The sequence below is a fragment of the Sorex araneus genome, chromosome 2 (genome assembly GCF_027595985.1).
Source record: "Sorex araneus isolate mSorAra2 chromosome 2, mSorAra2.pri, whole genome shotgun sequence".
In the NCBI taxonomy this organism is placed as follows: Eukaryota; Metazoa; Chordata; class Mammalia; order Eulipotyphla; family Soricidae; genus Sorex; species Sorex araneus.
Window position 1 is genome coordinate 204,744,420 of NC_073303.1, and position 27,930 is coordinate 204,772,349.

Below are 27,930 nucleotides of genomic sequence, written 5' to 3' on the forward strand. Positions count from 1 at the left end.
GAAGACCACTTTTTCAGTACTGCAAAATGCCTTCATCCCTCTTTGGGATAGAGATATCCCAATTGGGCAAGGCTATGGAAGCTATTCAGACTATTCAGACCAGGGACACAGAGGAACCTCGGGACGCACATCCACCTCAAACTGCAGCTTCCCTCTGCCCTCAAAATCTATAATGGGAAATCTGTCCATCTGTATCTGTGGCTTAGGGAGCCCTGCGTTCCATCTGCAGAAGCATTTCTCTACTCTCAGATATTTGCTCTGTCCTCTCTGGGCACATGCACATGCTCATCTCAGTGCTTTGGTGCTTCTCTATCATTCATCCCTTGGCCAGTCACTCTGTCTTCCTTGAGGTCCTCTAACCCTGTTCATCTGCCATTTCTTCGTGGTCTTGCCCAATACTCCAGTTGGATGAAAGCCATCTAAGAGCAGAATCTATTGTAATGCTTTGTAGCAACTGGAGCCCTTTTTATATGGCACAGGCTAAAAAGCATTTGCTCACTACATGAGTAAGAAGCAAGGGAAAGAAGACACTGGAAAGCACAAATGCAAAGTTTAATCAATCTACTCTTTTGTCTGGGGCTTCCTCTGATATCAACTAGTTTTTGGATTCAGGATATCTTTCTTGCCTACACAGGAAAAACGAGTAAAAGATATCCACATCCTTGTTTGTTCATGGACTGATTAGTTTTAAAAAACAAATCAGAAAAACAAACAAACAAAAACAAATCAGAAACTTTCTCTGAAAGAAAATATCTCAGTTTTGTAGGTAACTCACTCATTGTTTCAATATCCTGGCTTCACCATGATAGTGTGAGAGCTGCCATAGACAATAAGAAAGTGGATATGCATAACCCCTTTCCAATAAAACAGATTTGTGGAAACTAAAATTTTAATTTTAGATAACTTATATGTGTCACATACTACAAGCATTTTAAAATGTGAAAAACGCATGGCTGTATAATAACCAGTTGGTAAACCAGATTTGTTCCATGAGCTATAGCTTCCGGACACTTGCTTTATATTATTTAATGAGGATTTACTTGAAGCTTCTCATTGCTGTCAATTATAGGTACCTTTACCTTAGGACTATCTCATCTTAGGACCCCCTGTTAGCCTCCCTGATCTTGCCACCCTCACCCGCTAGCATAGAAAGCACACTTACATCATTCTTAGCAGAAGAGTTATTGACCAGATGAATTATGGTGCTTATTTCCTTCCAGGGACAGAGTGGTCAGCTACACACTTGGTCGAAGGCTTCCAACAGATCATGTGAGTGGACAGCTGCAATTCCGATTTGAGATCACTTCCTCCATCCACCCAGGTATTTTCATCATGAACCTCATGTCTGGACTAGCCTCGTTCCTTTCTCTCATACAGTAACCATGGCTCTCTCCAGACATGTGCTAGGTTTTGTGATTCTGTTTTCTACACTGGAGGCCCAGAATCCAGTGATCTGTTATAAAATCCAGGTTGTGGTCCCTTCCTTTGATTAAGAGGCTCATTTTCATTCTGGTGAGGGTTACATAATGGAATGGGGATTGGCAATGAGATCAACATGAGTAGGAAGCCATATATAATTTGTCATTTTACTATTAGTGCCCATATAAAAACTACTCAGTAGATAATTATTGCTTATATGAGTGAATGAATATATAAGAAACATAAGTAAATGGATATATCATATTGTCAAAGAACATTTTTATTCAATAGTTTTATAATATTAGGGGGAAATAAGAGCTATAATAATTAGACAGCTCCCAGTGTTCAGTTTTTGTAGTAAAAACTCTTTCATAGACAGTACAAAGGGCTGTACTGCTGTACAAGCGTCTCATGTTGGAGGACTGGGTTTGGACGCTAGTACTGCGTAATCCCCAAGTATAACTGAGGAGTGACCCCCAAATATCAAGTCCCTGAGCACTGCTAGTAGTGGCCCCCAAACAAAGAAACCTTATTTCTAAATAAGAATGATGATACTTCTCATAATTACACTATGCTTTTCTTCAGATCTCCCATCTGTTAAGTGTAGATCACTCTGAGAATTGTTTGGTCCTCCTGGGTCACATTTATTTATTAGCTTGCTTATTTTTATTGTAGATGAAGTGGCATGACAACAAGTATTAGTGCTTATGCTTTATATATATATGTGTATATATATATATATATATATATATATATATATATATATATATAGTCACTGCACCTCCAACAACTACCAAAGCACCAAATACGGGCCACATTTATGAATTTCTGTTAGATCTATTGAGGTTCTGAGAACACTCTGGAGTTTATTACTGCTTATATGCTAAACCCCATCTGTACTTTTTAATGCCCAGTATACATATAATTCAGGTGCAAGAAACTTCCCCACCTTACCCTTTTATAGTATCCATTTTAAGAGTGAAATTCACTCTTCAGTGTAGCATCAAGAACACCAGAGCTTTACAGTCTACCAGACAGATTGTTTTCATTTGAAGAGTCTATTGACCAGTGCCTGAAATCAGAAATTCACATCTGGCAGAAATCCAGCAGAGCAGCTGGGGGAGAGCAGAGTAAACTACAGTTGCTGCTACATAGTTATTCGGTTTGGAGAACTTGTTTTTCTTTTCCCTAAATTAAATTTTGGAAACCTTCCAGCCCGAGGTACTGAATGACGGTAGTTGAAACCATTGTCCAGTTGCCTAAGACCGGACTTGCCCATCCTGCCAGCCGGGGTACACGTTTTTTTAGGAATAAGCCTGCTTGTGATCAGTAGAGAACTGTACTGCCCACCTGTTTCTGAAGCCATCCAGGTACCAGATGCTGCTGAGCAGCTCAACATTTTTAAAAATCAAAAGTGAATTCACAAAGTGAATTCCTTTGAAGCCTGGGATAGAATCACTGTAAAACATTTTAATTGAGGTATCATAGTGTACAGTACTGTTGAGGCCCTTGATTTACAGTCGCAGAGCGGCTACGCCACGCCTCCACCATGGGCCAAGGCCCCCCGCCGCCCGCCTGCCCCCATGTCCCTCCCTGTCCCCATCCCTGACCTCCGCTCCTCACCCTCCTCCGCGTTCTCCAGGTCTACTGAGCTCGACTCCCGGTTTGCACGGGAGTTGTCCGGGCGGCGTCGGGGCTGGGGTCTCTGTTACCAGTTCCCACAGAATTCTGCCCATCGGGTCACCTGCCGCCCACCTGGCCGGGGGTTCACCTGCGCGCTCTTTTCACCCGCAGATGACGAGGAGCTGTCGCTGAGCGCCGAGCCCGAGGCGGCCGGCGGCCTCGAGAGCGGCGCGGAGGCGGCGGGAGCGGAGCGGGGCCCCGGGCCGGACGGGGAGCCGGAGCCGGAGGCGCGCGCGGAGGCGGCGGCGGAGGCGGCGGAGGCGGCGGAGGCGGCCCCGGCCCAGGGCGCCGAGCGCGCCGAGCAGCCGCCCGCGAGCCCGGCCGAGAGCGCGGAGGGCGCCGAGCAGCCGCCCGCGAGCCCGGCCGACGGCGCCGAGCAGCCGCCCGAGAGCGCCGAGGAGCCGCCCGCGAGCCCGGCCGACGGCGCCGAGGAGCCGGGCGAGGCCGGCCCGGGCAGCGCGGCTGAGCCGGGCGGAGAGCCGGAGCCCGGGGAGCCCGGGGAGCCCGAGCCCGGGGAGCCCGAGCCCGAGGAGCCGGGCGGCCAGAGGGGCCCGGGGCCCGGCCAGGACGCGCCGCCCCGCGCCGCCGCCAAGAGGAAGTGCCGGCCCTGCTCGCTGCCCGTGTCCGAGCTGGAGACGGTCATCGCCTCGGCCTGCGGCGACCCCGAGACCCCGCGCACCCACTACCTGCGCATCCACACGCTGCTGCACAGCCTGCCCTCGGCGCAGGGCCACGCCGACGACGACGGCCCGGAAGACGAGCCCACGCTCAAGGACGCGTCCGACAAGGAGGCGCCCAGCGAGGGCGACACGGTGGCCGCCGAGCCGCCGGCCGGCGCGGGCAGCGAGGGCGACTGGAGCCCGCGGCCGGGCGCCGGGCCCCGCTGCGAGGCCTGCGACGCGTCGTGCTGCAGCCCGTCGTGCCACAGCTCGTCCTGCTACAGCACGTCCTGCTACAGCTCCTCGTGCTACAGCGCCTCGTGCTACAGCCCCTCGTGCCACCACGGCAGCCGCTTCGCCAGCCACACGCGCTTCTCCTCCGTGGACAGCGCCAAGATCTCCGAGAGCACCGTCTTCTCGTCCCAGGACGACGACGACGAGGAGAACAGCGCCTTCGAGTCGGTGCCCGACTCCATGCAGAGCCCGGAGCTGGAGCAGGAGCCCGGCGGCGGCGCGGCCCCCTGGCCCGCCGGCCCCTCGGCCACGGCCGCCGAAGGTCTGGAGTCCCCCCTGGCAGGGCCGAGCAGTCGGAGAGAAGGTTAGATCTCAGACTCGGTCAGAGGGAGGCTAGGAGCGGGTGCACGTAGGCGTGTCTGTGTGTAAGTATCGAAGCTAGGCGTCCCCCGTGGACACAGGAGGGCGCAGGAGCACGTGTGCTCTGCTAAGCAGCTCTCTGGAGCTGCGAGTGTCCACGCCAGCCTCTTGGAGCTGGCGAGTGCCCACGCCAGCCTCCTGGAGCTGGCGAGTGCCCACGCCGGCCTCCTGGAGCCGCGAGTGTCCACGCCGGCCTCCTGGAGCTGGCGAGTGTCCACGCCAGCCTCCTGGAGCTGCGAGTGCCCACGCCAGCCTCCTGGAGCTGGCGAGTGTCCACGCCAGCCTCCTGGAGCTGCGAGTGTCCACGCCGGCCTCCTGGAGCTGGCGAATGTCCACACTAGCCTCCTGGAGCTGGCGAGTGTTCACGCCAGCCTCCTGGAGCTGCGAGTGTCCACGCTAGCCTCCTGGAGCTGGCGAGTGTCCACGCTAGCCTCCTGGTGGACAAGACCAGCAGCACAAGCTCAGTAGGAAAGAGCGTTGTCCAAGGGAGGATGAGATTTAGCTGCAGGCCTCCCCCGATATCAAAGGTTAGCAGTAGACGTTAACAAAGCATAAACATTTATTTTACCCTTTTAAATAAATTTTAAGTTTTAGAATTTAACTAGCCAGTGTTCACATGGTATGTGTAGCCTACACCCGTTTGTCTATTTCTGTCAGCTCAATTCTAGGTCTTGTTGGTTTTGTCTGTTGTTTGGTTTGTTTGGGTTTGGTGGTTTGTCTGTTTTGGCTAATGGAAGAGAGGAGCACTATAAATACATCAATCACGTTGTTTCAGGAAATGTTCTTTCTTAGGACAGTGGAGTCATGTAAATTAAATTGCTTTTCCTTATTCAGAATTGGGAACCATCTTCCACTGAGTTGACAGTGAAACAGGGAAAAAAGTGGGAAGACATTAAATATGAAATAATCCTCTGATTTTAAAGAGTAAAATGTAAATTATACTTTTCTACTTTTGAAATAGCCTACAAACTGATGGCATTGTCTCTGAATTGTAAATTCACCAAGGGCCAGAATGAGCTGTTATTTATGTTGTGTTCTCCTAACCCAAGTCTGTCTGGAATTTACACAGTTTTTCTTGGAACCAAAAATAAGCACAAAAACAAAAATCTTAAATATTCAGCAGTGCGTAATTTGGAGAGAGGCAAGGATAGGATAAAGGATATAAGGACAATTAACTTATTAATAATAGCATATTGATAAGGAAGTCGGTAAAGAAAAACTCAAAGAAGAAAGCAATACTGACTTACAATGAACCTAGTGGCATACAATTGGAGAGGTACTCATGAGAGAGTAGGGGGGCAGGGTGATTCCTTCTGTAACAAGGATGTTTTATGCACCACTTTGTTCTGAGCCAGATTGGCATCAGATAACATACAGAAGGCAAACAGTAACGACAGAAAATTTTTAAATAAGTATAACAGAAGATTTCTGGAAACAGAACTAAAAGGACACAACTAGAAGCTGGTAGGAGTATTTGAAATCAGAGATTAATAATTTTTGTTCTTTAAGGAACTAGGTAGTATAAGAGGCAAAAATCAATAAACTGTTCTAACTAAAAAACTTGTGTTTAAAAATATTTTCACATTTTAAATCATGAAATAATTGAATAATTTAAATAATTTAAACTGAAATCTATATCCAGTTTCTAAAATGAAGTTAGATTTGTAGTTTGGCAGCCCATTATACCTTTGGAATGTATTATTTTGTCAACCCTGTTTGGAGAGAGTCACACATGACTCACTGAAAATTGACTCAACATGAGTTTATGTAAAAATCATGTGTTTTTTTTTTTACATTACCCATTCCCTTGATCAATAAACAGTTCAATGGGAGAAACCAAACACTTAAAGGAGAAGAAAGGAAAATGTCTTAACCTTACAATGAAGTGCTTTGCACAGCAGTTTTAGAGAAATGTCCAAGCTTGTGAACACTTAAGACTCAAAACTATGAGTGATTAGGAAACACCTACATGCTTAATTCTTCTGGTGGTGACAGGGACGATCTGGAGACTCCTGGGAGAGGCTGTTGATCTCAGGAAGCAAATACATCGACATAGGATTTTGCAACCAGCCTTCTTTTCAAAGGGCTAGTGTGTCAGTGGCATGCCTTCTGGCTTCACAGGCCACTAGACTACCAGGAGCACATGCTCAAAGAAAGGACTTTGGCAACACCAAGCTGATGCTCTCTTCTTTCATAATAGGCTATGGGCTCCTAACCATAACTTCTAAGATTGTGAAATATTTCACTAACTGCCAGTATATACTACCTGTATATATCTGTTGCACCACATTGCATCTATCTTGCCTCTTGTCTATAGCAGTTTATAGGAAATATTTTAACTTTTGCTTGTTCTTCCATATAGAAGCCTTTTTTAACCTTAGTATAAACTTCTTTGTAAAACAATCTGCAGTTGAATAAAAAGCATTATAATGTTGTGATGATGAGCTCAGATTCCAGAATCAGACTCCTGAGTATATATTCAATCCTATTTATTTCAAACACCGTTGGAGAGATTAAATTAAGTGATACATATAAAGCACTCAGCCTCTAACAGAGTAAGAGTTATTCCAAAAAAATTACTTTTGAAGATATATGTTTCCTTCTCAGAAGTTCTAGCACTTTGAACACTTGCTTTGTGTGTGAGGCAAAGATAATCATGTGAAACTGTGTCCTTGTGCAGAACAGGATTGCCTGCTGCTTATGTGCACCCATTCCATTTCATTGGCCGACATGTGTCAGTCACACCATTTCATTTGCTTGGGGTTCGCAAGCAGATGGGGTCAGCTCCATGAACCTAGCCAGCAACAAATGTTTACTAGCTTGGAGGAGTAATTAATCTAATTGATTCAGTTCATTTTGACAAGGTAAGATTCTTTTTCCAGAAACTAAATTTAAAATACAGCAGCTAGTGACATACCAACTGTATCATTGCTTCTTTATTCCACACACATGAAAAAGGACAAACACCAGAGTGTTATCTACTCATCTCTGAAACAGGAGTCAGTTCAGTATGTTACTTGCATTCTTTTATGTGTACTGTTGCTCCTTGACTTTTCTTAGGGGATCAGAGAAAAACAAGAATTTGAGCAATGGAATAGTTTGTACAAGAGACAATATTATATATTTAACATTTTAAAGCACAGCTTTATTTCCATATGCATCTGTGATCTTATTTTCTAATTATCTCTAGATATGAAGCTGCTAGTTAAATTTCACATGGTTTCCTTATTTATTTAATTAGTTCTGTGGATCTAGAGTGAGGAAATAGTAATCATCTTTTCACATATGCTTGAGATCCCACAAAGATCTTAACCACTGCCTTTCAGTTCTCTTTTTTAACCCAGGATTAATGGAATATTGCTATCTATGTCGTCATGGAGGGAAGTACTTCAGCTCTAATGAGAAAGTTAAGATTGTATAGGCAGAAGGAGTTCTGTCTCCTGGCCTGAGCCCTTGTGGGCCTCCAAAGGTCAAGAGCAATCGCCTCTGATTGTGTGACCCAAACCAGTCAAGTGCTGGAGGCCTGCTATCCACATGGCCACTTTGTACACACTATGACCAGGACCAAATGACATCTATTTCAAAATTGCTCAGTTCATTGTAATTGTTCTGTCTCTAGTTACCAAGGCATGTATTCTGTCAAGATGTTTATTTCTAAGATTTTTCCTTATCCATTTTCTTCCTTATTCTATTCCACTTATGTGTTTCAAGTTTTTCTCTCAGTCTTTCTTCCTTTTGTATAGTTCATTTGTCTCTTGTCCTTTTCTCTTTCCAAAACATACTGGCTTAATCTGATTCTTCCTCAGAAAACTCAGGATATTCCATAGCTACTTGGCTCCACACTGAACCCCGAGCTTCCATATTACAGGGATACTCTTGGTCCATCAGTTCCTTAACTTCCATCTTGAAAGGCATATTTTTTTAATTCACACCCCCACCCACCCACACAAACCCTGAAATACAGTCTTAATGGTCCTCTGATGAAATCTATTCAAACAAAAAGTTGTAATTTTTGCATAGATTTAAGGAAATTATGGGAGGTTGTAAATGCTGCACTTCCCTCAAATAGAACTGTTTCTTTTGCTATGCTAGAATGAGGTTATGTGCATTTTCTTTTCCAATACTACCTTCCCAAGAAAACTCATGTGGTTACATAATCAGATTTTAATCCTACATTTTAGTCTGTGGTTTTAAAATAATTTCCTGTTTTCTCCCTCATAAATGATTGTAAATATAGCAGACTGACACAAAGGATAGATTGCCACTCTTTGAAGGTTGTTTCTTATAGTTTTACATTCAAGCTTTTTTTTTAAGAAAAAAATGCCATTGCCACAAAAAAAGAATGAATCTGAATGTCTTGACTATCTTGTTCATAGGTGAATGTATTACACTCCATAATTCCCAGCCAGTAAGCCAGCTTCCTTCCTTGAGGCCTGAACATCATCACTACCCAACAATCGATGAGCCTCTTCCACCAAGTAAGCTTTAGTTTTTAAAATCTGTCTTAATTCTTCATATCAAGTCAAAACAGGTCAGTATGTACTGTATATAGACATTCAGACCCAATTATATATCATGCACTAATATCAAAATCATTATGATACCTGCTATAAAGAGCGTGGTTCTTTTTGAACAATGGTTTCAGCATATGTTCTTGAAGAGTTTTCTGTGTCCCTCAAACTACTCAAATTGGAGAGTATCCTTTCCCTATAAGATGTAACTAGTCTTTGCAAACAAATAATGACTCTTAATTCTCTAATTTTATTATTTTTAATAAAAAATTTTACAGCTCAAGATAATAATTCAGTCATCCTCCAGTGACCCTATTATGTTTGACAAAAATCACCATATAATAAAACAACTTCACCTATCAGTACCCATGAACTTGCATTTTCTTTACTACAGCTTACCTCAGTGGGCAATAGCTTCAAAGCTCCTAGGGGTTTCTGTGTTAAATGTCTTCTTTAAGGACAAGATTTAATATCATTTATCCTGGAAACAGAAGTGTATCACCATATAATTAGTCTTTTCAACTTGCAAAAATTATTCAGTCTCTCAGATACTTAGTTTTCTCATTTGTAAAGTTTTAATTCCCTCATTTGTTAAGTGCTGCATTTGGTCTAGGTGTTCTCTAAAATTATTATTCCAGCTTTGATCTTTTAGTATTACATTATGTAAATTTGAGAGCAGGATCTGACAGTCTAGACATGTAGTTAGTGTCATTTGTGTTCATAACTCTAGAACATCTCTATTTGAGTGTAGGCTTGTTTTCAAATATGGATAACCTTTATAGTTTGATAAATGTTATGATTGAAGCATCTTTTCAGCATGCTAGGAACAGTGTTTCTTTAGAAGAATCAGTGTTTAATTTAGCTTTCAAAAGAAGAAATGCTTATTCTGTAATTTATCTATTCTTGGTAATGGGACATATTTTACATTTACATTTTCTAATTTAGTTGTAGTTTATAAACAATAAAACTGATGAATGTCTTCAGTAAATATACTAATTTGAAGGACCACCATATTTTTTTAGGCTACCAAGCCAAATGTTATATCTTTTAACTTTGGATGCCTGATTTCTTTCTCCACTTATTTATAGATAATCCACAAATCAGTAGTAAAATTTTGTCATTATAGACAGTTCCTACTCAGCACTTATCTGAAAAAATATCTGTGACATGTTCTTTCTAGAGAAAGGATCTTTGCCATACATCATATAAGCTATTGATCTGTATATGCATTATTGATATGAATTATCAACTGAAATTATTACTAGCTTATTAGTTTGTATACTATATTAGTTTTGTACAAGTTTGATAGACAAACTTGAATTTATCTGTTTTGAAAAATTATGTTAGGGCCAGCAGAATAGTACAGCAGATAACTGTATGGCCTCCCATGTGGCTGGCTCAGAGTCAATTCCTGACATCCCAGTAAAGTCCTCTGAGCACCCCCTTTACGTGATCCCTTAGCATACAGCTGCGAATAAACCCTGAGCACCACTGACTATGGCCCAACCCCGCACCCCAGTTATTTTACATAAGTAGTCTTAAAAGTGAAAACAAATTTCTCCAGAAAGGATGCACTTTGTTTAAATCTATACAACACTGAAAAATATTAGAAAATTAAGCCTGGCAGATGAATTTTCTTAGATAATCTTAAGCAGCACATGGATTGTGAGTTCAAAGTGTCATTGTGCAACTTGTGCATTCAGTGGCCAAGACCACCTCCCCAGGCCTCCCCAACAGAGAAACAAAGAGACTGGGGACCACAGGCTGAAGGGTCAAAATGGCCTGTTTAATGCAGCGCTCTTAGCATACTTATAGAACATCTGAGGTGGTTCAAGGTATAGGACTGCACATTGGTGTAATTGATCATTTACAGAGATAAAGCGTTTCAGCAGAGGCAATTTTCTTGAGGGATTAACTCAAGGAGACACTCTGTCTCCCTGGAACATCTATATTGCTTTTCTCTTTTCCATTAGTTTTACATATTAAACTATTAGCTTCTTATTAATACTTGCAGTTATTTGGATAAACACAGTAGGAGAGACAGATTCCAATACTTTGTTCTCTGGGCTCTGAGGGCAAGCAAGGCTTTTACCATAAATCCCAAACTAAGTCCTCAGGTTCAGTTCAGCTTCTCCTTCCCCATGGTCCTATCTCTTAAGTCATAACTGCTTGCATCAAGACTGTGTTTTTATGCTTCTTAGATTGTCCCATTTCGATGCTGGGGTAGCTTTACCACTTGCCCAGGTCCATCCCAGTCCCATGGCAGGACCTCTCTTTGTGGGGTATTAGGAACTATGGCAATCGAAGCCTGAGTCAAGTAATTATGACGGATGCTTAGGAGTAGATATATTTCAGTCAACCAACTCGCAAATATTTGTAGCATAACATTAATTGGCTTTCTGTGTTTAATCAAAGAATATTAGCACTTTAGTGCTGTCATCCCATTCATCGATTTACTCAAGTGGGCACCAGTAACGTCTCCATTGTGAGACTTGTTATCGTTTTTTGGCATATCAAATACTCCATGGGTATCTTGTCAGGCTCTGCTGTGCAGTTGAGATACTCTCAGTAGCTTTCTGGGCTCTCTGAGAGGGACAACACCCTACCCACTGTGCTATTGCTCCAGTCCAGCAAAGAACATTGCTCTATGGTAAAATAGGAAAAGGCTATAGCGGAAATAGAAAAGTAAGTAATTACTACAAATATAAAGTCCAGAATTACCAGAATTTTTGACTTATAAGTAACCAAGACTGACTGGGGAATGTAAAATGAGGGGTAAAGCACAATGGAAAGGTTAAAGATAAACTCAGGAGTTTAGGTGTGCTTGCAAGAGCACTGTAAATTTCTCTGCAGGGGAGGGGCAACTCACTGATGAAGCCTAAAACACTTAGAGTCAATATCTAACAGTGAATGACTTAATTACTGGTAGATGTTTGTTCAACATATATTTATTCAATGACTTATTGAGCATCTGTGTAAGTCTCTTTTTAAGCTTAGCTAAACAAACAAGGATCCCTGCCTGTTGAAGTGATCCCTGCCTGTATGAAGCTTACAGTATATAGACTGAAACAGAAAATAAACAGTGTAAAATGAGGAAGCAGCATATATGGCACATTACATTGTGATACCAAAAAAAAAGTAATACCAAAAAGTTATACCATGAAAACACAGAACAAGGTAAAGGAAGTCTGAAGTATGTAGTGGTAGCTGATTTATAATTTTGAGTAGAATTTTTAGATTCCTTCACTAAGTGACAATATTTGAAGCTACAACTAGAGGAGGTAAGAAAATTATCCATATAAGGTCTTTCTGCATATAGAGAACAATCCGCCAATTCCTGTGTGGAAAAAAAATACTGGGTTTGAAGAACAGTGTCGGATTAGAGTTTCTGGAAAATATTTAGGAGGGAAGATAATAGTAGGTAAGAAGGTCAGAGAGGGTCCCAGATAAGGCAGGGCACTGTAAACCATATTAGGGCTTTGGCTTATACTCTAGATGAAAGGGGGACATTGTAAGTCTTGAGCAGAGAAGTAACATTATCTGACATCGATTACTTTAAAAAATGATTGTAGTTTAGGAAAGGTGGTTATAACAGTGTTAAAATATGGTCTTCATTAATGTCAAAATCACTGACCCTACCCCCACCAAAGTGTCCATGGCCCTCTGCCCTTGACCTCACCACCGCTTGTGACCTCCAGTCTTCATTTACCACTTCTATCTCTTCTTGGTGATTGGTTTTGTAATTAATTTTTAATTGTAAATGTACTGTACATGATTTAGATTTTTAAAGTTTTTCTTTTATTTCTGTGGCTTGAATCAGTGTGGAAAAAGAGGATATAGAGAGGGATAGTCAGATTCTGGACATAAATTTAGTAGATAAATTTTCTAATAAATTGAATGTGAGGTGTAAGTGAAAGACAGAAGTTTTTTTTCAAGAATTTTAGCCTGGCCTGATGGAAGCTGCAAATGGAGAATATATTTTTTGGGAATTTTCTGAAGTTTGGAATGTTGTATTTGAGATTTTATCCAAATAGCGGTGTGAAGAGTCAATTATTTAAATTACTTCAGTTCGAGAAAATCTAGACTAGTGGTTTTTCATGGACTTTTGGTGGTCTGTAGGCATAAAATGATTGAAAATAGCCACTGTCTGACGGTTAACTGGTGGACACAAGTAGTGTCTCACAGACTGGTTATGGGACAGGTTATACTCAGGTATAAATAGGTTCAAAATCGCTGTTTTGGAGTACAAATATGGAATTGTATTTGTTAAAGTAAGAAAAGGGGGACCAGAGAGATAGTATAGCCAGTAGGGTGGTTTTGCCTTTCATGCAGCCAACCCAGATTCATTGCCCAGCACCGCCATATTGTTTCCCAAAATGTTCTGCCAAAAATGATTTCTGACACAGAGCCAGGAGTCCTCACTGAGCACAGCCAGATGTGGATGAAAACCATAAAATGTGAGGAAAGGTACAATTTTATAGGACTTTGTTAAAGAGAAACTAAAGCTGGTACATTATTGGGCATTACATTGTGTTCAGACTTTATGGAGAACATAAAATTTATGTATATTTGATAGGTCTTTCTGTCACCAGTAAATGACACAACTGAATCATCACTCTAACTTGCTCCAAGGATCATAAAAATATTATTTTCAGGAATCTAGGAAAGCATCACAGCGCTGTGTCCATTTAGGCATGCTGAGGCCAGAAGAACTGTCTGGAAAGTGTTTCTTCGGAGTAAATATTAGTCTGTGCTTTGCAAAGCAACTCAGAAAATATGTCGTTAATCTCTAGTTAAATGTAGATACTGGGGCCAGAGCGATAGCACAGCAGGTAGGGTGTTTGCCTTGCATGCGGCTGATCCGGGTTCGATCCCCGGCATCCCATATGGTCCCCCAGGCACGGCCAGGAGTGATTCCTGAGTGCAGAGCCAGGAGTGGCCACTGAGCATCGCTGGGTGTGACCCAAAAATAAAAAAAATGTAGATATTATTTTATGACTAGTTTTAGAATATGTAATTATCACTATACATTCCAGGCATTTAATACAAAAGGACTGATCTCTCTTGCCATCCTTCTCCAGAGTGATTTGATATAACACTTGTTCAGATAAATTATATATTGTATTGTACCATTCTGTAGATTTTCATTAGAGTTTAGATCTCTATTTCTTTTACCTAGAGAATTTATGGATAGGAGCTTTATCTTAAAGGAATTTTTACTTTATTATGGGATATCCAGAATCAGGGATTATGTTACTATTATATCATAAGAACCTGGCTGCAAAGTTCCTAGTTCAAGTGAATATTAAAAGAAGATTGTTCAGTAGAATAGGATATCATCATTATTCATCCTTTGATCATAGTCTTGCTAGGTTCTAGGGAGGAAGCTGTTCAGTTATTAATTATTCTGAAATTTTAATAATTTTTATTATTATATTGGGATCAAATATTTGTGTATATATGCAATTTTTAAATTTACAACTAACAGTTTATATCTAGACTATATAGTAGTAGTCAGTTTTGATTAAAACATCCTGGAACATATTTGTGTAAGCTGACTTTTTACTTTAATTTGTCTTATAAGTTAAATTTTTCCCCTAGTATGCTAATTTCCATTAGGCATTAGTTTTAGGCATTTTAGAAAATGCAAGGCATAAGTCAATGTTCATAGGATATGCACATATAAAACTACTGTGTAAAAGCAAATATATTGAGTTTTTGACTTAAAATAAATTGAGTTGCTATGTCATTATCTGAATGATAATTTTTCTGAGAAATTAATACCTAATATACTCCCCAAAGCTATGGGTTTTTTCTTTAAAAAGCTGAATGATTTTCCTTTGTTTGCAATCATTTTTGCTTTTTATTCCTTAATTCTTTGGCTTAATTTTATCATGAACTGTTATTTCCATATTTTTTACATTCAAAATCTCAAAGCTTTGCCCATTTCTGCGCAGCAAACATTGCTCTTCTATGATAAGCTCAGAAATATATATATATATATTACTACAGCTCTTTCAATTTTGAGGTTGTTTCTTTCATCCAGCCTACCCCAGCCCATGTATTATGTAGGAAATCATTTATGTGTTTAGGTTCTTCACTTGATAAGTAAAGGAACTTATTTGTACTTTGGGTTTTGCCTACTGTCTTAGATGATTATTTCTTAGCAAAGGTATTTAAAAATTTGATATTTATTAACAGTCCTTTTGGATCGGGTTAGGTTTTGATCAAGAGATATTTGTCAACCACAGGTGGATTGGTGAATATAGAGCTTATCAGAAGGGTTTGAAACCTAGGTATCAAATCCTTTAATTTATCCTTCTGAGGAATAGCAGTCAATCAATGTTACTAAGTATTAGAGGTCATCTGAAGTGTTGGGCACAAGTTGAGCTGATTTGAGAATAATTCTCTCCCCTGACCTTCCCTAACCCTAACCCTGACCTTCTCTCAGATTTAGCAAAGAGAAGTATCTAAAGAATCATGTGTCAGCTCAAAATGGAGGATGTTTCCAGTCTTTTAGCTGTCATTTGAGTAACCAACAATACTTACAGGATGGAAATTTTTTAAGAAAGACCTGTTAGCCATTAGCCACTTTCTTTAGAAAGTAGAATTTTACAAGACCAGTGCTCTAACCTCTGAGCTACAGGGTCTAGAAAATAGAATTATAACATAGGCCATATTTGAGAAACCACATTCAAGTAGCTCAGTAGAAAATATGAGTGTAGTAGGCTCCTTTCTGGAATCATGATTCTATGTGAATATTTCTAAGACATCAGGAAGATGGAGAGATAGTGCAGGGACTATAGTCCTCACCTTGCATGCAGCAAGCCCCCTGAGTGATCCCCAATACCACATGTGCCCACAACCACCACCAGAAGTGACCCCTGAGCCAAGAGTAATCCACGAGTACTGACAAGCACGGCCCTCAAACCAGCTAACAAAACAAACCAAAGGGGGTATCTTGGGTTCTGTGGGCAGTCTACCCAGGAGCGAACAGCCAATGGTGCGTTCTCCATGGAAGTGCTTATCTGTTTCATGTGGCTCAGTATTTGTCCTTGATTTTTCTTTTTGCATTTTTATTCTATCTAGACTGGGAAGCGCGCATTGACAGCCATGGCCGGGTCTTTTACGTGGACCATGTGAACCGCACAACCACCTGGCAGCGCCCAACAGCAGCAGCCACCCCTGATGGGATGCGGCGATCTGGGTCCATCCAGCAGATGGAGCAGCTCAATAGGCGGTTGGTGATCAGCATGTCATGAGCTCTGTAACTACCGAGAAAGGAGGGCAGCAGCTCAAAAACTCCCTTACACTTTTCTACTCAGGTGATATGAGGAATGGGGAGTAAGATCTTAAGACATCCACTCACAGGAGGTACTTGGAAATCTAGATTTAGAATTTCGTAGCAGGAGACAAGCTAAGTATCATTTGAAGACAGAGAATCTTATTAACTTTTGATGATTCAGGCTTAAGAAGTCACTAAAAAGAAGTCTTAAAAGGAAGAATTCACAAACTACCCCACACAGGTATTCACTGAACTCTCCAAATTATATGCAGAATTATACATAAATGACATAAATGTATGTTTTTCTTCCCAACTAGTGTACTTCTACCATAGGATTCTAAAATGTGTGCAGAGCTCATGTACTTGAAAATATCCAAAGAATATATTCCACAAAATGCTGAAAGCTACCTGGAGAAAAAGCTGCTTTATAAATCACTTTAGCCACATCTACCCTAGTCTGATAATTGTTATATACTTAGATATAATATAATCTACGGTATGTTATTTCTTTCAAAACTTTATCTTAAAAAGACATTTAAAAACAATTTTTTATAATTGTTCTGTCAGTTTATACATAAGTCTTAATGTGTTTAACCTGCAAACAACACCTAAATTGCATCTTTGTCCTGTTTTAATTTGATGTGTGTGTCATATCTGACATTTGCTTCTTTAGGGCCAGGATGATGGCTTGAAGATGATCTGAGAATTGCCTTAGAAATTTAGAATTTAGATTTAGATTTCTAAAATTTAGAATACATCTTAGAAACCAAACAGTAGGCTCAAATTTATTTGTATCCAGGTGCTATCTTATTAGTAAAAAATAGTAAGAAAGTTTGAGAGAGACTACAAAGAATAAGTCACTCTATTCAAAGGACATACCTATTGATAATTAAAAAATTTCTTTGAGGAACTAGAAGATAATGCATTGGTTAAGGCACATCACTGGCATGCATCCGACCAAGTTTTTTTTTTATGGATGATTTTTTTTTAATTAGTGAATCACCGTGAGGGTACAATTACAGATTTACACATTTTTGTGCTCATGTTTCCCTCATACAAAGTTCGAGAACCCATCCCTTCACCAGTGCCCATTCTCCACCACCGGTAAACCCAGCATCCCTCCTACCCTCCCCAATCCCATCTCCCCCTACCCCACCCTGCCACTGTGGCAGGGTATTTTCCTTTGTTCTCTCTCTCTATGTAGGTCTTGTGGTTCGCAATAGAGGTGTTGAGTGGCCACTGTGTTCAGTCTCTAGTCTACATTCAGCCCGCATCACCCTTCCCCCACATGGCCTCCAACCGCATTATACTTGCTGATCCCTTCTCTGAGTTGCCCTCTCCCCAGAATGTGAGGCCAGCCTCCAAACCATGGAGTCAACCTCCTGGTACTTATTTCTACTATTCTTCTATTCTTGGGTGTTAGTCTCCTACTCTGTTATTCTATATTCCACAGATGAGTGCAATCTTTCTATGTCTGTCTCTCTCTTTCTGACTCATTTCACTTAGCATGATACTTTCCATGCCGATCCACTTATATGCAAAATTTATGACCTCCTTTATTCTAACAGCTGCATAGTATTCCATTGTATAGATGTACCAAAGTTTCTTCAACCAGTCATCTGTTCTAGGGCACTCGGGTTTTTTCCAGATTCTGGCTGTTGTAAACAGTGCTTTGATGAACATATAAGTGCAGATGTCATTTCGACTATACTTTTTTACTTCTCTGGGATATATTCCCAGCAGTGGTATTGCTGGGTAAAATCCGACCAAGTTTTTTTTTAATTAAATCACTGAATTACAAAGTTATGAAGATGTTTATGATTGAGTTTCAGACATATATTGTTCCTACATCAATCCCTTCACCAGTGACCACTACCCTGCAACAATGTGCCTAATTTCTCTCCCATCCTCTACTCTGCCTCCGGCAGGCACTTTTCTGACCCAGATTTGCTCCCCAGCATCACAAAAATTCCCCAAGTAAACTGGATGCGGTCCCTACTACTCTGTGCCCTGTGCAGTTCTCAGCCCTCCCCAGGTCTTAAGCATCACAGCACTGTTGGCCCTTCCTCTGAGCCCAGCTGGCCAGGAAACACAGGTGGGGCTCCCAAGCCTCCTAAGCATTCTTGGGACCCTCCCTTGAAAAAAATATTCATTCACATTTAATTGATTAACTTTTTAAGAAATACACAATTAGGAACTTAAGAGCAGGTAAGGGTTTTTGTGTGACTGATCTGGGTTTGATTCTCGGTACCATACATGGTCCCTGGAGCACTACCAGTGGTGATCCCTGAGCACAGAGCCAGTCTTGATCACTGCCAGGCATGGCACCCAAACAAGCAATAACAACAACAACAACAACAACAACAAGAAAAATGTGCACCATTCATCCCTGTTAAAAATACACAAAGATGAAAAGTTAAACATCTGGCTTACTTTGTACACAGAGGGGCATACTGTTGGCAAAAGCCCCAAATGTCTTTGCATAAGCGTTTGAAAGGCTTTTCATCATAGCTAGCTGAGTTTTTGCTATTAGTGAAAGCAATGGATTGTTTTTATTTGCTCCATATTTCTCTGCAATCATAGAAACAAAATAAACATATTGTAAATAATTTTTAAATCCCAGTTTTATTAGACATAAATGTGTACCAAAATCTACAAAAGAGTTATGGTGATTACAAAAGTCTCCGATAGCCAAAAATTTTGAGGACTCAGCCCAAGTTTGTTTTCTGTAGACAGTGTTGAGATTTTATAGTCAAAAATAGTCTCTAGGGCTTATATTTTACTCATTTGTTTTTATATTTATTTGGGGGCCATACCTAGTGGCACTCAGAGCTTATTTCTAGAGGAGTTGAGGGGTTCTGTATTCCAGTGTCAAATCAACTGTGTTTATACCATATGCAGCGCTGGGGACTGAACCAAGGTCACCATATGCAAGACAAATGTGTTTTCCCTGTACTGTCTCTCTGGCTCCGTATGTTTACTTTAGAATAGGTAAATAAGAATTACTTAGCATATTTTTAAATAGGTGGTACATCATCAAGCTATACCCATCAGAGTTGCAGTTTTAACACTAAAAAATATCAGAAGTAAGCATCTTGACAAATAATATAAAAATCATAGTGACTGGGAAGGTAGCTTGAAAGATAGAAGGGACTGAGCACATATTTTGCATGTGGAAGCACCAGGATCCATTCCTGGCACTGCATGATCCCCTGAGCACTGCTAGGAATAGCCCAGAGCACCAAGAGATATTCAGACAACACACATAAGATTCAGGGGCCAGAAAGACAGTCCAGAAACTGAAAGGCACAGAAAGGTGTATGCCTTTCATGTCGTTGGGTCCTCCCTGCCCACATGCCCACACCCAGCACCACTGTGTGTATCTTGAGTGACCACCAGTTTCCTTGGGCCTGAGCATTGCACTTCTCAGATCCAGTGACCTGAATGCCTCTGGGTATGGCCCTCAGGATCCCTGAGAACTTGAGTTCCCAACAGCAAAAATATCTGTGAAAGCTTGTGTGTTGAGTTTGCATAGTATAAAAATTATATACTTTTATATCTCCTGAAATATTTTTCTTATAATAAAAATATAGCATAATTTTTATAATGTGAAAATTGGATAAATTTCATCATTGACAGTCCTCTCATTAGTTTTATAGGAAGTGAAGTGTAATTCCTGGCCACTCCAGTAAGGCTGAGCACATTAGGAAACTTCCCAAATAGGAAGTTATATTTGATGTGTTCTTCTGAACAGATAAAAAGAAAATGAATTGAAAAAGAAAGGGGGGAAGTGCCTATTTTTCATTAAACCCCAGCTTAGGGAAACTTTTTCCTTACTAGGTCACATCCAAGCATTTAAAGTTTTTCAGTTATTGGTATGATGATGGCAGCCACTGAGTTTCTTTTATCAGTATCGTATGTGGTTATACACAGGGGTCAGTGTTTGGTAACCTGCAGTTAATTGTGAGTATTTACAGCAACCACTGTAAGTACTATCTCAGGGAAAAATGGAAATGTTTCTCATTGTTGCAGGAGTTGCCCTTGGTTGATGGGTGGTTGTGAAAACCAACTGTGTTTATACCAGAAGTGTTTACACAGAGATAAATGTGAAGTATATAAAAACAACAAGCAGAGTGACCATTTTCATCTTTGTCAGTCCTCAAATGTAGCACACATTTCTCCTCCCTTTGTGACTTGGCTATGTGTTTTTGATTGATGCCAATCCCTAATGTCCTCAAAATCTCACGCAGAATCTATAACTGCCATTGATACCAATCCCTAATACCCTCTTTCAGAATCTTTAACTGCCACTATAACTAACAATCCTTGCTTGATTTCTTATTTTAACTAACTTAACTTATAGTTTAGGAAGTTATAATAGTTTTTTAATTTATGGTATTTATATAAAAATCACTATAGGAGACTGGAGTGATAGCACAGTGGGTAGGGCGTTTGCCTTGCATGTGGCCGACCTGGGTTCGATTCCCAGCATCCCATATGGTCTTCTCAGCACCGCCAAGGGTAATTCCTGAGTGCATCGCCAGGAGTGACCCCTGTGCATTGCCAGGTGTGACCCAAAAAGCGAAAAAAAAAATCACCAGACCCCACCACCATCCATGTGCCCACAACTATTCCTGCATTTTTCATCCCATCCCACCCTGCCATACTGTGGTAATAGTTCTGTATTCCAGTGTCAGGGGTTTAGTCAGGTTAAGTACTTGCTGCCCTCTTATCTTTATTCTATTCCACAGATGAATAATTTGATTTTTTAAAAATTTTATTTTATTGAATCACCATGACAAAAGTTACAAAGCTTTCAGGTTTAAGTCTCAGTCATATAATGATCAAACCCCCATCCCTTCACCAGTGTACCTGTTCCCCCACCAAGAACCCCAATATACCACCCTCTCACCCCACCCCCCGCACCTGAGTGACCAATGATCTTCACTTTATTCTCTCTATACTTTGGATACATTCAATATTTCAACAGAGAACTATTATTATTTGGAATTTTTCCCCAACAATCAAACCTGCTGAAAAGGCATCATTTGATAGTTTGTTTTCCATTGCTGTGAATGAAGATTATAGGAGCTCGCGCTGTTGCTGTTGCGGCCGCACAGATTTGGATTTCTGTTGTTTTAGCTCAGCTCACAGTCTAGATGCATTTCTATAAGTCTCTGGGTGCCAAAATGGGTTAGTAGACCTCCCGGATCATAGTCTTTAAGGAGCAGAGGGGCTGTGTCGTGCGCAGCTGCTCCGGATCTCATCTGGGCTGAGGGTGTGCCGGTAACACCCCTATCCCATGATCTCTTGAGCGCCATGTCAAGCAAGTACCTCTGGGGTGTGAGTCCTAGAAAATGGCGGATGCCACGTGGGCGCTGCTGCTCCTGTCACTGCTATCATCCTCGTAGAAAGAAAGCGTTGGGAGAGAAAATCCTTCCCCCACCCCGGGCGGCGTGCGGTCATAGCTAAGCTCACAGTCTAGATGCATTTCTATAAATCTCTGGGTGCCAAAATGGGTTTGATAATTTGATTATTGCCCTCCTTCCTCTGACTTCTTTTTTTTAATTAATTTTTAATGTTAAAAAATAATTATAGGCACCATGGTCTATAAAACTGTTAATGGTAGGTTTCATGTATAAGACACTCCAGGACCACAACCTCCACCTAAGTGTCAGTCCCGCCCCAAGCCCCCTCTGTGGGAAGCACCCTACTGAAGGCCAATTCTCAGTGTTGTTGCCTTTGGGCATTTGTTACCTCTGATTTATTTCACTTAGCATGCTACCTTCCCATTCCATCCATGTTACAGCAGACACACTATTTTATTGTTTCTAGCCCTATTATGTATATATCACAACTTCTTGATCCATTCTTCAGTAGTTGGGCATTTGGGTTTTTTCTGTATCCTGGCTATGTCCTGATATAGTGAGAAAGGAGCACTTGCTTGAATGTACTGCTTCTGTGACTGTTATTTTTTTCCTTCTTGCTTTATTCATTATCTCACTCTTAATGCCTAGTATGGTGTCAGAAGTTTAACAGGACTAATTCTTGAGTTGATTTTTACACTTTCATGATATCCTTAATTAACTAATACTAGTTCCGCAAATATTCGTTGCTATACAGAAAATATGAATATGGACTCTCTATTGTGGTGCTGGAGATTGAATCCAATCTCCATGCATGGAAAGCAAGTATTTTCTCTTCAAATGCTCAACCACAGTTTGAATTTATAGTTATTTGGATATAATAATAATAAGATAAATGTATATTTCAAATGGAAAATATATCTAATCCTACCACTCCAAGTTTTTTTTTTAATTGAACTTAGTTAAATGGTTTTGTTAGTTTAATGGTTTTACAGTATAAATTGAGTTGAGGCAATGAAGTTAATTTAATTTTCCATATAGCTGCATGTTTACTTGTTTTTTAATCACTATTTTGATAATAGTGATTATTATCAAAGGGCTCATTAAATATTAAGATTGCTTTATACTAGAGTGTTTCTTTAGGGTTATATTCCCAAGGACTGGAGTGATAGCACAGCGGGTAGGGTGTTTGCCTTGCATACAGCTGACCCAGGTTCGATTCCTCTGTCCCTCTTGGAGAACCCGGCAAGCTACTGAGAGTATCCCGCCCGCCTGGCAGAGCCTGGCAGGCTACCTGTGGTGTATTTGATATGCCAAAAACAGTACAAGTCTTACAATGGAGACATTACTGGTGCCTGCTCGAGTAAATTGATGAACAATGGGACAATAGTGCTACGGTGCAGTGCTATATTCCCAAAATATTTTTATGTTATTTTTTTACCATAATTCCTCTCAGGTGAATTATCTATTTCTGTCATACTTTTGTTTGATTTGGCTTGGTTTTCAACAACTTTTTTTCTCGTTCAGTGTTGTGTTTTTATGTTCATGTATGATTGTGTGTTCATTTACATATTAGATGTTATAATGGACTTTCTTACAAATTTCTGTTAACTATTTAATGTAAATATTTAACCTAACACACACAAACAGAAGGAAGTAATTGAGAGGAATAGTTCTTTATGAGATAAATTGACCACTTTTTGTTTGGTGAAGCAGAGTAAGACTCTGGACCTTAGTCCTGTGTCCTGTGTGCTGTGTCTGTAGATAGCCCTGCACTTTAGCCAAGATTGGGATAGAATCTTATTTCTGATATTTGAGACTGTTGACTCAGGTGCGAGATAACCAAAGTCTGAGGACATGTGAAATAAGTTGTGTCATTGCTGACATTTTCATTGTGAAATAAAATAGCATTTACTCATGTTAGCCCTCTACTATGCTTACTGCATTTTTGAAGGAAAAATGGGGCTGTAACTCAATGTATGTCAAAGTCCTACTCCAGTAGTCTGTTGTTGCACAGCAAACTAATTATTGACAATCTTTATAGTAGTTCTTTTTATTTTCTGGGGTTCTTACCAGCCCCCCATAGCCCCGGCAGACATATTAACTTCTGTCTTTCCTTTGTTCATGAAAAGGTATCAAAACATTCAGAGAACCATTGCAACAGAGAGACCTGAAGAAGATTCTGACATCCAAAGTTGTGAGCAAATCCCAGCAGGAGGAAGTGGCGGAGGTGGAGGAAGTGACTCAGAGGCTGAATCTTCTCAGTCAAGTCTCGGTAGGAGAGGAGGGGTCCCAACATTTCTGGGGTGGTCTCTGTAGCTGTGTAACACAGCTTGTGGAATAGCACCTTTTCTTAGGGCAAAGAGAACAATGGAATAGCCAGAGATCAGAGTGTAGGCAAAAGAGGCTTAACGCCAGCAGTGGGAAACTGGAAGTCTCTTTCCAGAAAAGCAAGAAAGTGTTCACAGATGGCTGAACACCTTCCTAGGCATATGAATTTCAGGGACATAGCCTGGGTTTTCTGCAGACCTGTGTATCAAAGCAATTCCTTCAGTGGCTTAATGATTTCTTATGAGCAATTTTTTTTGTTGGTGTCCTAAGGATTTTCCACTGACAAAACATTAAATAAGAATTCATGTTCTACTTCTGGGCCAGAGAGATATAGACGCTAAGGTCTCCTGTCTTGCATGCACCTGACCCCAGCTTGATTCCTAGCACCACATATGGTCCCCTGAATACAGAGCCAGGAGTAGCCGCTGAACACTGCTGGCTGTGTCTGTTACAGATCCTTCCTCCAATTTTCTTTTTTTTTTTTTAAATCATGGTTGGAGATGAAGAAATAGTATAAGTTCAAGCAGTTTTACCAGTCTTATAGGCAATGCACTTGCTGCATGTGGCCAACTTCAGTTCAGTTCCAGGCACCTCATATGGTTTCTCAAGCACCAATGGGAGTGATCCCTCAGCACAGAGCCAGAAGTTGGTCACGAGCATGGATGGGTGTGTTCTTCCTCCCCTAAAGCTCATGGTCTACTTCAAAAGAGTTATAGGACAATGCCAGGAATAATGATTTATTTGCACTCAGGAAAAACGCAACTGTCAATGAAAGAGAAACCCAGTACTAAAATGGTTTTCTAGCAGGTATGTGGTCATATACACTAACTTTTCACCATGTGCCAGAGGGAGCCACCAGGATGAATGTGCCTGAGTGGCACTCAGATGACAGCTATTCAAGTGGTATAGGAAACAGGGGTCTGAGTTTTGCTCTTGTAATGACTTATGACTGTCACAGTAATATACAAATAATTTATTTTATTTTTAATTTAGAGTAAATAAAGGCAGAGATACTTGTTTCAAAAAAAAAAAGCTACGGCTAGGGCCTGAAGGTGTGGTTCAGTTGTAGAGCACATGCCTTACAGGTATGAAACCCTTGGTTCAACTGGTCTGGAATGAAAATTAGAAAAAACAATAACTGAGAACAGTGTGAGAAAACTCTCAAGTGCTTCCTATGCTGCTAGGTTTCAGCTCTCCCTAGAAGGTGAAGCACTGGACATTTCCGTGTAATCTTACACTTAATTGCCTCTATTCTATTTATTCTATTTAAACAGACACAGTAGCAAAAATGACTACTGAGGCATACCTATCTTCATGTTCTTTCACCCTCAGAGAGTTCTAGGAAATTGGTCAAGTAATTAAACACATAAAAAAAGAAGCAGGAAGTAGATTTCTGGGTTTGATATTGGATCTGTTGACAAATGTCACAAGTGTAACAACTCAGACCTGAGTGGCTTAATTGCACTTGGCTTGAATGCATCTCACAGTTAGAAATATGTTCATCCAGGTGGCTTTGAGAATGCATTTGAGGATAGATTTGTATGTGTGCCTGATCAGCTGTGGGCCCACTGTACCCTCAGCCACTGAGATGGCTTTACTGGGACAAGTTGTCCTTGCTGCTCATGGTTTCTTGTTTTATATCAGGCTAGCTTGTTTAAAGGAGAGAGGGAAAAAGAGTGAGAAAAGCAGAGAAAGAACACTCTGGACTCTTGGAATCTTGGCTCAGAACTAGCATGTTGTCACATCAGCCAAATTCTGCTTTCATAAGGCAGGAGCTACAGAGAAGAATTGTGACCATGTCTCTAAATAATCTGTTATAGTTATAGATTGTAACTTATTAGAAAAAAAAACAAGAAAAATATCTTTGGGGCAAAAGGGAGGAGATATTTAAGAAACTTGAGCCTAATTAAGGTTATTCAGGAAGAATAAGCCCCCCCCCAAACTATGACTTGACTTTTGTCTTGGGGGGGTTACTGTGGAAAGTTCACAGGAGCTAGCTATTCTTGGATCTCTGCTAGCAGTGATACCTCAAAGTCCTCTGGGGCCGTACATGGTGCCAAGGAGTCAAACCAGGTTTGATGGGTTACAAGGTAAGCACCTTAATCTCTGAACAATCTCTCTGCCCTAGAAATGATTCTTAACTGATTTAAATTATTTTAAATAACTTAAATGATTCTTAACTATCAAGTGACTCTAAACTGTTAGTGAGTAAACTAATTGTTAAACTAACTTAACTGCTCATGTTAACTATTGTATAAGATATGTGCTTGCCTTGCTCATGGCTGACCCAGGGTTAACACCCAGCACACCACAGAGTCCCTGGAGCCCTGCCAGGAATGATCTCTGAGTGGCAAAGAATGATTCTCTACTGTTAATTATTAAGAATTAAATGGTTCTTACTTGGTAAAGCAATATGACATCTCGTCAGACCACTGTGTTATCTGCTTATGTCACTATGATATCTGTGGATATCACTGTGATAACCCATCAAATAACTGGGGTACCTGACTAGATTACTGTGATTCTATAGACAATACTCCTTTCCAGCTGTGTAGATGATGGTTTGTGTGCAGTTGTTGTATAGACAAAAGCACTCTGTTTGAAATGATTTTTTCCAGCGCTCTCCTTTCTTGCTTCACTTTTCCAGATCTAAGAAGAGAAGGTGCACTTTCACCGGTGAACTCACAAAAAATCACCTTGCTTCTGCAGTCACCAGCAGTCAAGTTTATCACCAACCCTGAGTTCTTCACTGTCCTGCATGCCAATTATGTGAGTGCTCCAAAACACAAAGGACACCTCATCTGCCTTCTACTAAGACCTCAAGTATAGTTTTCTGAAATTCTGTGGTAAAAATGGTAGCACTTAACCCAAGCAAAGCAGACAAACAAGCAAAAAAACACAACACAATTCATTACATTCATTTTAGTTTCTGTCTAGTTAGAAGGAGAAAAGCTGAATTTAGAAGTGCTGAGTTTCAAAACTCTTCAAGTTTTTGGCTCAAATATTTAACTGTCAAGGAAAGTTCTTTTTTAGAAAAATATACCTTTCTATTATGGTTGCATTTTAAAGAAAAAAGACATTCCCTATAGCATCAGTCATGTTATAAAATCACCTCATTAAATAAATTTAAAATAGATTTATCTTAGATAAATGCCCAGATTTTATTTTAATATAATTTATTTTTCAGATGCCATATCTAAGTTGTTGTGATTTTTACCTAGGTTACATATCTTCCTCTTTCTCTTTGTATTTTCAAGAAAGTGATAACATGATCTAACAATTCCGTTAACTCTTTAATTCTTTAGTCTACTTTCTGAACTGAAGAAAGTGTTTGTTCTGAATAAACATATTAAAGGAGGACAGGGTTTGACTTCAGGGGAAAACACAAGACTTTTGGAACATAGGCCAGAGTATTAGGGAGTAGTCCTATAGGAAGGATTGATCACTTATTCCTGATGTTTGAAGATGGCCAGGGAAGAAGTTCCAGACAGGTGCAGAAAGGATACAGCTTTTAGGGGTGTGGGATTGAGTCTGGGTACCTGAAGTGTGGTGTCAGGCCAAGGTGGGAAGAAGAGCTAAAAAACACCTGAAAAATCATAGAAAGGAACCCAGTAAGTAGCAGGAACTAGCAACAGTCTTAGGAGTTCAGATTATATGATCCAAGAATTTGATGGGACATTTTCTTTGCCAAAATTGTGAAAGAGACCCTGAGAGCCAGCTGAGAAATGGTTGTGGCTGGCTTAGGGAGTGACGAGGAGCATGGAGAGGAATGGTTCAGTAGTTGTTATGTGGAATCCATGGAGCTGGGGACCACTATGATGGAGGGGGGAGATGAGGCCTCAAGGAAGTTTGAAACTTTTCTGTTTGGGCCCCTGAATTAGATCTTGACTCTATGGACAGCATTTTGATTAGATTATGGAACTTTGACCAGTGGGAAAGGAGAGCAGTATTTGGCCAGCTATACTTAAGGAGTCTCTGGGACATTCAGTTGGTTGAATTCATAGTAGTTGCCCAGTAGTGAA

The 27,930-nt window shown here is 40.6% G+C and overlaps 1 protein-coding gene across 9 annotated transcripts in view; it reads left to right on the forward strand.

Annotated features, from left to right (window-relative positions):
* The window catches only part of HECW1 (HECT, C2 and WW domain containing E3 ubiquitin protein ligase 1), a 268,709-nt gene that overhangs the window by 163,352 nt on the left and 77,427 nt on the right, over window positions 1–27,930 (forward strand). For 6 of the 9 annotated variants that reach the window (XM_055124933.1, XM_055124931.1, XM_055124932.1 and 3 more), the window contains 6 exons: window positions 1,221–1,321; window positions 3,214–4,359; window positions 8,792–8,893; window positions 16,016–16,166; window positions 23,710–23,852; window positions 26,556–26,677. In XM_055124933.1, the coding sequence (XP_054980908.1) occupies window positions 1,221–1,321; window positions 3,214–4,359; window positions 8,792–8,893; window positions 16,016–16,166; window positions 23,710–23,852; window positions 26,556–26,677 (1,765 nt within the window). The remainder of the gene's footprint in view (window positions 1–1,220; window positions 1,322–3,213; window positions 4,360–8,791; window positions 8,894–16,015; window positions 16,167–23,709; window positions 23,853–26,555; window positions 26,678–27,930) is intronic. The other 3 variants (XM_055124934.1, XM_055124935.1, XM_055124936.1) reach the window with 3 other exon arrangements.